The sequence below is a fragment of the Rana temporaria genome, chromosome 6, assembly GCF_905171775.1.
Source record: "Rana temporaria chromosome 6, aRanTem1.1, whole genome shotgun sequence".
Classification (NCBI taxonomy): domain Eukaryota; kingdom Metazoa; phylum Chordata; class Amphibia; order Anura; family Ranidae; genus Rana; species Rana temporaria.
Window position 1 is genome coordinate 117,255,083 of NC_053494.1, and position 12,850 is coordinate 117,267,932.

Here is a 12,850-nt window from a genome sequence, read left to right on the forward strand (position 1 = left end):
ATAAAGAGAATATATGCGTTTCTGCACATACAGTATCTTAGTATATGTATAAATGTGAGCACTTTAGTATTACACAATCGTATCCATTTTTTTAATATATTGTTTGTAGATGTATATATGCACATGGGTTCGGCCACAAACTCATTTTTTATAAAAGCTTCGCTTGCTGCTTGGTATTGCTGTACAGCAGTTTTGCTTAAGGCCCTTTTCACACCTGTGCGACTTTTCCAGCAACTTTGGAAATCAGCGTCGCATGAAAATTCGTGCCCCATGATTCCCAATGATAACCATTCATAGCTGTGCCACTTCAAAATAGCCCCTGTACTACTTTGGTCCGACTTTGATGCGAGTCGAGGTCCATAGACCAAGTTTACACAGGCATTGCCTGAAATTGTGGCAAAATCACGCGACCTTTAAGTGGCGTGGCAGTGTGAAAGGGGTCTTACTGTTTCTGTCTCTCAACTGTAAGATTGTCAGTCTGCTTAAAAACCGTGGGCCAGATTCACGTAGCCGCGCGGCGGCGTAATGTATCACCTTTACGTTACACCGCCGCAAGTTTTCAGTGTAAGTGCGTGATTCATAAAGCACTTACCTGTAAACTTGCGGCGGTGTAACGTAAAGCCGTCCGGCGCATGCTCCGTTAGGAAATTTCCCACCGTGCTTGGCGCGAAATTACGGCGCCCCAACGTGTTTTTTGAACGGCTACGTGCGTAACGTAATTTCGTATTCCCGGACGTCTTACGCAAAAAAAAAAAAAAAAGTTTAAAATTTGACGCGGGAACGACTGCCATACTTTAACATGGAGGAGTAATTTTACCCCATGTAAATATCACTCTTAACTCTACGATGCGAAAAACCAACGTAAAAAAATGCGACGGACGCGCGTACCTTCGTGGATCGCCGTAATCGGCTAATTTTCATACCCGACGCTGGAAAACGACGCAAACTCCACCCAGCGGCCGCCGGAGAATTACATCTAAGATCCGAAGGCGTACGAAGCCGTACGCCTGTCGGATCTTAGCCAAAAGCCGTCGTATCTTTGTTTGTGAATGACAAATAAAGATACGACGCGGCAAATTTGAAAGTACGCCGGAGTATCAGCAGATACTCCGGCGTACTTTTTCTGTGAATGCACTTATCTATTTGGGTAAGCTGTCGTTTAGCAGAGATGTCACCAGATCAACAAAGAGCTACCAGATGAATTGGCAAATCTATATTTAAAAGTAATTTTTAGCCAAGTTTTCCTAAAACCGTGTGGAGAAATAGAACAGCAAGCATGTGAATATGTAGACGTCGCATTGAATATTTATTTTGGTTAAACTTGTGTGCTCACTAAAAATTACACTTTAGTTTTTCTCTTTTACATATTATTATTAATATTACACAGGATTTATATCGCACCAACAGTTTGCATAGCACTTTACTACATGAGGGCAGACAGTACAGTTACAATACAATTCAATACAGTAGGAACCAGAGAGACCTGCCTGTTATTCCCTGTACACACTATCTGAGTTTCCGTCAGAATAATTTCGACTGTTTTTTTTGACAGAATTCCATTCAAGCTGTCTTGCATACAAACGGACACACCAAATTCCGACTGTCAAAAACACTACGACGAGCCTAGAAAAATTAAGTTCAATGCTTCCGAGCATGCGTGTTTTTTTTTCTCCGTCCTCCGAGTTCCATACAGACGATCGGAATTTCCAATACAGATTTTTTCTGTCGGAAAAAACATGTTCTCTTTCTAACTACGTCAGACTTTGCAATGGAAAAAGTCTGATGGGGCATACACACGGTTGCAATACCCGATGAAAAATTTCCGATCGTGTGTACGAGGCATTACAGTTTACAATCTAATGCCGCGTACACACGATCATTTTTCGGGTTGTAAAAAACAACGTTTTTTTAAAATGTCATTTAAAATGATCGTGTGTGTGGGCTACAGAGCATTTTTCGGGTTCTGAAAAGCGGGCCAAAATGTTTTCGAACATGCTCTATTTTTTCACGACGTTTTAAACTATGTTGTTTTTCCAGTTGTAAAAAATGACCGTGTGTGGGCTTTAATGACGTGAAAAACCCACGCATGCTCAGAAGCAAGTTGTGAAACAGGAGCGCTCATTCTGGTAAAACTTCCGTTCGTAATGGTGTAAGCACATTCATCACGCTGTAACAGACAGAAAAGCGCAAATCGTCTTTTACAAACACAAAATACGCTAAAGCAGCCCAAAGGGTGGCGTCATCCGAATGGAACTTCCCTTTTTATAGTGCTGTTGTACGTCACAGCGCTTTGCTAGAGCATTTTTTTTTAACAATCGTGTGTAGGCAAGGCCGTTTTAATAATGAAGTTGAAAAAAAAAACTTTTTTTCTAGAGCCTGAAAAACTTCATTTTTCACAACCCGAAAAATTATCGTGTGTACGCGGCATAAGGCTTGATTCACACCTGTGCATTTTTTATGCTTTTTGCATTTTGCAGATTTGCACAACAGAACGTGTTCCATAGGAAACCATGTTAAATGGACTGTAGTGCAATACTGCAAAATGCAAAAAGCACTAAAACTGCATAAGTGTGAATCCAGCCTAAGAGGGAGGGTCAAGTTATACAAAAGGTAATAACTGGTTGGAATTAGCTGATGGAGAACGTGAAATAAGACGTATGGCTTGTTTGCCTCACGCTGTTTGTTAAATAGTGTTCCAGGAACCAAGTACTGCTTTTGTCTAAAAAAACACAACTACCCGTGTCAGCTAGGATTTCTACGCTGACGCCTTCAGAAAAGCTGTCTTGTGACTGTGCAATGGAATGCTGACTGCACCGTCTACTTAAAGGGGCAGTCAGAATGCTAAATGTTTCCTTTTGTATTGACCAAACAGCAACAGTTTGCAATTTTTCTAGTACTATATGTGATGTGTGCGGTTACATTTTTTAGCATGCAATCTGTATGCTCCATATACATAGCTTTTGTTTTGTTAATTGATAATGGTTAAACATAATGCAATGGTTTTCGATTTTCAGGATATTTTGAATTACTTGTTTTACAGGTATAGCACTTCTCTTTGCAACTTCTTGGTCATGGGAGGTTTTTCGCTTCTGTCCAAATCAGCCATGTAAGTGTTTTTTTGTGTTTTTTTTTTTGTTTGTTTCTTTTTTAGTACTGCACGCTTTATTTTTACTGATTTGATCTTGATGCATGCATTGGGTAGCATCATTCTTGGGGTTTAGATTTTTATTTTTTAGCTTCCCAGTTGGTTGGCAGACGATTCTTCAAATATATTTTTTTATATACAAGATAGATAGATAGATAGATAGATAGATAGATAGATAGATAGATAGATAGATAGATTGTTGGCCCACGTGAAACCAACATGTCAATCTAAAATGGCTGTACTGCTCTTTTTTTTTCAGATATCTTTTAAAAAAGTATTTAGGTAGTATCTTGACAATCGGTCAGATGCTGCATTTGACAACACTCCTCTGAACATTTATTTTTTGACGGGCTATCTGTTTTGGATTGTACAACAGTAGCAACTCTAATGAAAGATAGGAACATTTTTCTAGCAATATCAACCACTTTCTGTTTGTTTTCATTTGTAAAACAATTGAACAGATCAAGGCAACCTACCACCTAGACATTTACAGTATATGGCAATGATGGTGCATCATATGATAGGGATGCTGGAGATGGGGTATTGCCGGTACGTGCACCCAGGTATTTAGGAGCAATGCCAGCAATACTTGCCCCGGATGGTTTGATTTGCTCTCCCTGCCCCCCCAAGGCCAGGTTCCGCAATGCACCCCCTCCCTGCCAACCACATCCCCCCCCAAAATCAACGGAGTATGGTAACCAGATGGCAGGGGCGGCATGGTTAGTTCAAATATGTTTTTTGTTTCTTTTTTTTTTTTTACTTTTTTATTACTTTTTTTTATTTATTTGTAGCTTGACGTTTACTTTTTTTTTGTATACTTTTCTTTTTTTATATATATATATATATATATATATATATATATATATATATATATATATATATATATATATATATATATATATATATATATATATATATATATATATATATATTATAATTTTTCTTATTCTTTACTTTTTAATTACTTTTTTATTTTATTAATTGAATTATTATTTCTTATTTTTTTTTCACCTAACTTTATTGCTATCACACAGGAGAAAACAATTCCCTGTGTGATAGCAATTGGAGGTGACAGGTTCTCTTTATTGACCCTGTCACCTCCAAAACAGGAGTCCTAGCACTGTGCTAGAACTCCTGTTACAGCTGAGATGGGAAGAGCACAGCTCACCCCTCTCACTGTGTACATCGGGGGGGGAGAGACAGGAGACAGACTCTGCAGCTAGGGGGAGAACGGAGTCCCGAAGACAGAGCCAGCAGAGAGAGGTATGTGGGGGGGGGGGGGGGAGGACGGACGGCAGCACACATTTTACAAGTGATTTCGGCGACATTGCCACAATCACTTGTTAACGAGCGAGCGGATTGCCCCACACTACATTTAGTCCTGCTAGAAAGCAACTTACGGCCCTTAACTGTATGTTCCGGCCGTCGGGGGACTCCATGCCGCTGCCGCCCCTCTGTGCCCTGCCGCCCCGAGGCCTGGCCTCGGTGGCCTTGTGGGAAATCCAGGCCTGCATCCGCACATGCTGTATTTGACTACTTGTAATGGGGGTCAACACGCTCTGGTGAGTAGGATGCATATATGAATGTCGGTGAGGAGAAGACACATTGAGTCACGGGTGTTTCTGATAACAGAAGTGTTTTTGGATAACGGAGTGTTTATGGGATTTTACTTCATATCTGAGATTTTTTGGAACTTTTATGGCACTGTATTTACTTATCACAATATTTGTTATATGGATGCACATGCACTTTTTTGAGCGTGGTTAATTAACTTTTCAGTTTATCATCGTTGAGCTATTTTTGCTTTATAACGTGCGGCTCTCTTTTATAGATATTATTTGGTATTTTGTACATTGCCTTTACGCAGGTGTCAGGTTAATTTACTCATATACATCTTGTAACCTAGATTGGGTTTGCAAACCGTTCCTAAGTCGTCTGATGAGCGAAGCCAGATTGTTAACAATGTTACACTGGAAAGGCTATTGTATGACAACCTGGATCAGCAGTTAGCCTGAGTACCATCAAGGGTCAGCTCTAAGCACTTGCAATCTTGTTCCAGAGACTTTCTTCCTATTCTTTATATCTCCATGAGATCTCAATTTGGTTCTTTCAGGTTTTCAGAAGGCCAATATTGAATTTATCAGTTTTCACTCTTACTCACAAGGTTACGTTCCTTGTTGCCATCACCTCTGCAAGGCATATTTATGAACTAGAAGCCTTGTCCTGCAAAGAACCTTTTTGGTCCTACTTAAAAATAGGGTGCTGTTGAGACCCAGAGCCTCCTTCCTTTTCAAGGTGGTTTTGACCTTTCATCTCCAAGAAGATATTGTTTTTCTGCCCAATCTATACAACCAGATTATACCCAACTTATACCCAGGCCCCTGTAGTCTCGAAGAGATAGTCATGTGCGCAATGGAGAACAAACTTGAGTTGTTCAACAGCAAACTATCAGTCCAGGTCCATTTCCCATGCCCGGAGGAGGGGGGCTTCCTCATCCACGGGGCAAATGAGTGCAGCGTAAGCAGCCAAAGGTCCATGGTGAAGTGGGTGAAAGCTTGTGAAAATGGATTCAGAAGGTGTAGGGTCCAGAACCCTGCTTTTGAGTGCGGGGGATGGAGGAAAGTCTGATCTGGCACACCTGCCAGAATTGCAAGGCAGGGTCAGATATTTGGATTTTTTTATACAAACCTTAAAATCCTTTTCTTGGTGTTTTTTATTAAGGGGCACAGACTCTCTGTATCTTGATCTTGGAGTTGTCTTTCTACACAGCTGAGGCATGCTGGAGGGGAGTACATGTATTGTTAATACATGTTTTTTTAAAAGAAGCATTTTACATTTTCTTCCTGAGTATTTTTAGATTTTGATTTGGTTGTAATTTCAGGGATTTCTTCACTAAGAACCAAGAGCTTTTGCAGAATCTCAGCTATATAAAGGATGAGGGCACTACAATTCCTGAAGCTCTAAGTAGCCTATTCTTTTCACCAATAATCCGACTGCATGAGTATGCCAGATTACTGCTCAAGCTGGCCATGTGCTTTGAAGTGGTAAGTGCTTGTCTTTTTTTTTTTTTTATGTACAGTACATGTGTTGAAAAAAAACATTGAGGGTTTAATACTACTTTAATACGTGTTTGTTTTATGTGTTAGTCATCAACAGAATACAAGAAGCTGCAAGACTGCAGCACTAACTATGATGCTTTAGCACTTGGCCTTAACCGGAAGAAGAAGGAAGCTGAGTATACTTTGGGATTCTGGAAGACGTTTCCAGGAAAGATGACAGTATGTATATATCGTTAGGCCTTAACATTTTAAACTGAATTTATGGAAAAACACTAGCAGAGATCACCTCTAGTGCACAATTCATGTCGGAATGATCAACAGATCCTTGGATCTAGGCAGGGGAAATTCCAAACAAAGCTCAATCTTTCCTGTAAAGGTTGATTGCTTTATATTCATCTTTGAGACCATCCATTACATTAAAGGACCAATTTAAAAAAAAATAGGCTAAAGATGGCCTTTAAATGAATCTGTCACCTTGTCCAGTAATGGTCCCATTAAAGTGTATCTAAAGAGAAAAACGAAAATGTAATTCAGGTTACCAGTCCATAGAAGTGGTGGCTGTATTGGTTTTCTTTTTTCAGCCTTTTATATTTTTGCATCTGGTAGCCCTGAAAATGGCGCACTTCCTGTATTGTGTCTAAATTTATTTTCTCCACTGTCCTCTGTGAAGCCATGGTAATCCCATAGGGTGGACTTCATACAGGTCTGCCTTTGTTCCTCTCCATTACAGGGTGGATTGATAAGAATGTCTGTGCCTTCTGTTAAGCTCACAGTAAGTGACCAATAGCTAAGCTCACAGTAAGTGACCAATAGCTAAGCTCACAGTAAGTGACCAATAAATAAGCTCACAGTAAGGCCTAGTACACACGAGAGGATTTATCCGCGGATACGGTCCAACGGACCATTTCCGCGGATAAATCCTCTCGAGGATTTCCGCGGATTTGGATCCGATGGAGTGTACTCACCATAGGATCGAAATCCGCGCCGAAATCCCATCGCGATGACGTGTCGCGCCGTCGCCGCGATGATGACGCGGCGACGTGCGCGACGCTGTCATATAAGGAATTCCACGCATGCGTCGAATCATTACGACGCATGCGGGGGATCCATTCGGACGGATTGTTCCGGTGAGTCTGTACAGACCAGCGGATCAATCCGTTGGGATGGATTAAAGCGGATAGATTTTAACCACTTGCTTACTGGGCACATGAACCCCCTTCGTTCCCAGGCGAAATTTCAGCTTCCGGCACTGCGTCGCTTTAACTGACAATTGCGCGGTCGTGCGACGTGGCTCCCAAACAAAATTGGCGTCCTTTTTTCCCCACAAATAGAGCTTTCTTTTGGTGGTATTTGATCACCTCTGCGGTTTTTATTTTTTGCGCTATAAACAAAAACAGAGCGACAATTTAAAAAAAATATATATTTAATTATGAATTTTTTTATTATTTTTTTTTTTTACTAGCGGCGATCTGCGATTTTTATTGGAACTGGGATATTGCGGCGGACGTATCGGACACTTTTGACACAAATTTGGCGCCATTCACATTTATACAGCGACAGTGCTATAAAAATGCACTAATTACTTAACACTAGGGGGTTAACTGTGTAGCCTGGGTGTGTTCTAACTGTGTGGGGGGAGGGGGGTGACTGGGGGAGGTGACCGATGCTGTGTCTCTATGTACAAGAGACACAGATCGGTCTCCTCTCCTCTGACAGCACGTGGAGCTCTGTGTTTACACACAGAGCTCCACGTCCCTGCTGTCACCTGCCGTGTCACCGACGATCGCGTGTACCCGGCGGACATCGCGGCCGCCAGGTACACGCATCGGGTCTTCGGCGATGCGCCGGGACAGTTTTTACCCTCCGCGCGCCACCCAGTGGCGCGCGTGGGTAATGCACATAAAAGGCCGTGTTTAAACGGCCACTTGGCACTTGAGAGCCGCGCTGCGGACGTATTTTGTCTATAGCGCGGATCTCAAGTGGTTAAAGCATGTCTTCAAATTTGTATCCGCTTGAAATCCATCCCAGGGGATAAAAATCCGCGGAAACAGATCCGCTGGATTGTACACACCAGGGGATCTATCCGCTGGAGCCGGTCCGCGGATCAATTCCAGCGGATGGATCATCTCGTGTGTACGGGGCCTTAGTGTCAAGAACACTGCATTTTTGGCAAGATCAAAGTAGAAGTTCAGCCTGAAACTAACTAACTCTAAATCTACTGGCAGCCACATTCTTAGACTAATCTATCTAACCCTGTAAAACAAAATTCATTATACATACCTTTTCTCCAGCCGATCCGCTCCTGTCTCCAGCGGCGGATGCTGTGTGGAAGAGACAGCCGACAATGGCTGGGAAGTGACGTCACCCATAGACTTACTATAGGGCTTCCGTTGTTGCCTGCTGCTTCTGCACACGCCTAAACGGAGAAGCTGCCGCTGACAGCTCAGCGCGGGACTGGACCAGATTGGCTGCAGAAAAGATGTGTATAGCGTTTTTTTTTTTTGCGGATTTTTTTTTTGCGGACCTCCAGCTGTTGCAGAACTATAAGTCCCATGAGGCATAGCAAGACTCTGACAGCCACAAGCATGCACCCAGAGACAGAGGCATGATGGGACTTGTAGTTTTGAAACATCTGGAGCTCCGCTATTTGCATATCCCTGCTTTACAGGGTTTGAGTAGTCTTAGAATGTGGCTGCCAGTAGATTTAGAGTTAGTTAGTTTTAGACTGAATTTCTACTTTTTTTTTTTTTTTTTTTTTTTTTTTTTTCTTGCCGAAAATGTTCTTACCCTGAAAAATTAAAATGAATGGGGCCACAGTGTTTAAGTACTGGTAAGCCACAATGTGTTACATTTTTGTTTTGGATGTGGATAAACATTGAGGACTCGTTCACGTGTGCAATAGTCCTTGTCGCTTTTCTGTGGAGTTTGACTAGCAGGGAGGAGTCTGTATTTTACCCTGTAAATTTTGCACCACTGCACCGCAATCGCCTACATTGCATGTGGTTGTGGGTGCAGTTGCAGCACAGCACCATAGAATTGCATGGAACGAGTTTGACTAATGCCCACCAAACGTGTAATACTGTTAAATTTGTCCTGCAGAGCACAGCATATGTGCAGCCCTGAGCGGCTGCATGTCCTCATTTAGGCACTTGTATTTACCGCCCCCCTAGCTGCACGTGTGAATAAACCCTAAAGGTGTTTTATATATAGACTTTTTATTGCAGAGAAACATTACCTTTATATATTTGTTGCAATGTATTACTTTAGCTATAGGAAATGCCGTCTTTCATAGAAAATATATAAACTCAAAATTTGCATGATCATGAGCGATGACATTGTATATAAGACAAATAGCAACATGTATGCAGTTGTATTGTTCTTAACCCAATTTGGGGAGCTGCATTGGTGGGATGCAAGAACTGCAGTTTGTTTTTGTACTCAAGGCCATGACTTCTGTCTAAATCAGGGGTGTCCAAACTTTTTTTCAAAGAGGGACAGATTTGATGAAGTGAACATGCTTGATGGCTGACCGTTTTGCCTGACATTTTTTAAACCATTAAAAATTCGGTCTAAGTGTGTTCCTCTGAGCACTAATACACTGCCCAACAAGAATTATCTTGCCTTTGTGGCTGTGTGTGGTTAAGAGATGAGCTTGGGCTGATTATTTGGATATACCGTATTTATCGGTTTATAACACGCACCTTCAATTTAAAAAAGGAAGTTTCAGGAAAAAAATCTTAAATTTTAGATAAAGAACTGTGAAGCAAAATAAGGGTCAGTGCCCATCAATGCAGCCTAATCAATGCCCATCTGAAGCCTCATCGTTGCCATGAATGCAGCACCCTCCGTATTGTCATGAATGCAGCACCCTCCGTATTGCCATGAATGCAGCACCCACCGTATTGCCATGAATGCAGCACCCACCGTAACGCCATGAATGCAGCACCCACCGTAACGCCATGAATGCAGCACCCACCGTAACGCCATGAATGCAGCACCCACCGTAACGCCATGAATGCAGCACCCACCGTAACGCCATGAATGCAGCACCCACCGTATTGCCATGAATGCAGACTGCAGAGGAGACAGGGAGGGGGCGGGACGAGCACCAACAGACAAACAGGAGAAACTCCTGTTTTCTCGACGGGCCTCTTTAATTGAAAGTCCCGCCTCCTGTGATGGACAGAACAGTTGTCCAATGGCAGAGCAGGATACAGGACTTCCTTTTACACAGGACGCCGTGTAAACAGGAAATACTCTCCTGTATGCACGGCACTTGTACCGTCCCCTCCAAGGCAGCCAGCATACTATCTTTTGTGGCCCCCGGTGCTCGGGGATTCGTTGGGGGCCACAAAAGATATATATGTCAAGATCACCAGGCGGGCTGTCCGAAATGCGGTTGCGATTGGCCCGCAGGCCGGACTTTGGACATGCCTGGTCTAAATAGATAGTATGCTATCACCACCTGGAATTGCTTTAAAAATAAATGTATAGGTATAGTTCATTTACATACTTTGTAGGAACTAACAGATTAATTGTAGGTGTATGTTGTTGTTTTTATTGTGATCACTTGTGGGTTTGTAGCCTTTTAGAAGTAATTTTCTCATTTGGTGTCTTCTTTCTTCTTTCTCTGCAGGATTCTCTTAGGAAGCCTGAACGGCGCCTGATCTGCGAGAGCAGCAACCGTGGGTTAGGTTTGCAAAATGCAGGAAGGTTCTCGGTTAACTGGTTCATACTTTTCAATGATGCCTTTGTTCATGCACAGGTAGAGGGTCTGCTTTTTATTTTAATATGATCCCACATTGTATTCATCCAGAGAAAACAAAACTACCTATGAATGGCGCTGCTGAGCCTAAGACCCCATACACACTATACAACCTTTTCTGTCTGATTTCCTTTAGATTTACCAAAACCATGTAGTGCAAGGGCCTGCCTGATTGCATACAAATTGAAACTCTTAAGGTTTGACCTCCATATTAGATGGTTTTGGTAAGTCTGAAGGAAAAAAATCGACAGAAAATTGTATAGTGTGTATCCAGCTTAAATCTGTTTTTATTCTGGGTGTGAGATGAGTTCTCCACTTACTGCCGGTGTTCTGTCAAAAAATGCCCGGCTATCGAATAATGCCCGAGTGGAACTGCGCATGCGCCGCACGAAGCCGCAGAACAGCTGTTTACGATCAGCTGTTGTCTTGCGTGGCTGAGGCACGTTCATGTTGGTGAGGGGCGGATATTTTCTTGAATGGGTCGGATTTTTCAATGATGGGCAGTGCTGGGGGTGAAATTTTTATTGATGGCCAAAGAAATCTGCAAAATAAATCTTTATCCGCTTGCGGGGCGTGTTTAGTCAATTGAAGGGCGTCTTTTTTATATTCTGCCCCCAGCACTGCCCATCATTGAAATATCCGCCTCTCACCTACATGAACGTGCCTCAGCAATGCTAGACAACAGCTGATCGTAAATTCAGCTGTTCTGAGGCTCTATTATGCGCTGCGCATTTGCAGTTTCCGGCCGGGCATTTTTCGATAGGGGGCATTTCTCGACAGGACACCGGAACACAAGGATGAGGCTGCATACAGTGGGGGGAATTCAGTAAAGCTGCGGTGCCACTTTTCTGGCATTAATTGCTCGTTAATGTGTTGTGCCTAATTCAAAAGACTTCTGCAACATTTTTTGTTCTGACAGAAACTCATGGGCCAAATTCAGGTAGTTCTAATTTGCTCCACTTCTATGTTGTGGTTAACATGCGTTCTAAAAGTGGCATCACGTACGTCAAATTCAGGTACAAGCTCTAGACGGGTACAAAAATTTGGCATATGCTACACCATTTTTACAACGCATTTGAAACAACTCTGTGAGTGCTAGTCTCTAGAACAGGGGTCTCAAACTGGCGGCCCTCCAGCTGTTGTGAAACTACAGTCCCATCATGCCACTGCCTGTGGGACTTATGCTTGTAACTGTCAGCCTTGCAATGCCTCATGGGACTTGTAGTTTTGCAACAGCTGGAGGGCCGCCAGTTTGAGACCTCTGCTCTAGAAGTTACAGGGAGTGTATGCAGTGCACTCAGCGCGTGCACCTGTTGGTGTAGAAAGTAGTTTGTTTTGGGCCAGTTTGAGACCGTAAACCTGGACTTTGACTTTAAGAAGTGTGTGTGTGATAATCTGTTTCATTTGTACATCCTGTGTACTCTGGATAATGAGATCCACTCACCATTTCCCAGTTACAGGCTGGATTTCACTCATGAGCAGGTGTACACTTGATCTTAATCCCATAAAAAACATTGCCATTATAATGCTCTGTACCAATCTATCGGTGAAATGAAACCCCTCCAACAGGTAGTGCAATTCTTAACCACTTAAGGACCGCCGCCTGTACATATACGTCGGCAGAATGGCACGGCTGGGCAGATGGACATACCGGCACGTCCTGTCCATCTACCCAGCCGTGGGGCGCGCGCCCGCGACCCGGTCCGAAGTTCCGGGACCGCGGACCAGATTGCCGCTGGGGTCCCACGAACGGTCCCCGGAACTGGAGAACAGGGAGAGCCGCGGCTTCCCCGTGCTTCACTGTGGTGGCTGCATCGATCGTGTCATCCCCTTTATAGGGAGACACAATCGATGATGTCACTCCTACAGCCACACCCCCCT

At 43.0% G+C, this 12,850-nt stretch overlaps 1 protein-coding gene across 1 annotated transcript in view; it reads left to right on the forward strand.

Moving 5' to 3' along the window:
* ALS2 (alsin Rho guanine nucleotide exchange factor ALS2) overlaps positions 1–12,850 on the forward strand; it is a 116,179-nt gene that overhangs the window by 71,096 nt on the left and 32,233 nt on the right. Inside the window, exons 13-16 of the mRNA XM_040357239.1 lie at positions 3,041–3,106; positions 6,027–6,189; positions 6,292–6,423; positions 10,841–10,969. Coding sequence (XP_040213173.1) covers positions 3,041–3,106; positions 6,027–6,189; positions 6,292–6,423; positions 10,841–10,969 — 490 coding nt within the window. The remainder of the gene's footprint in view (positions 1–3,040; positions 3,107–6,026; positions 6,190–6,291; positions 6,424–10,840; positions 10,970–12,850) is intronic.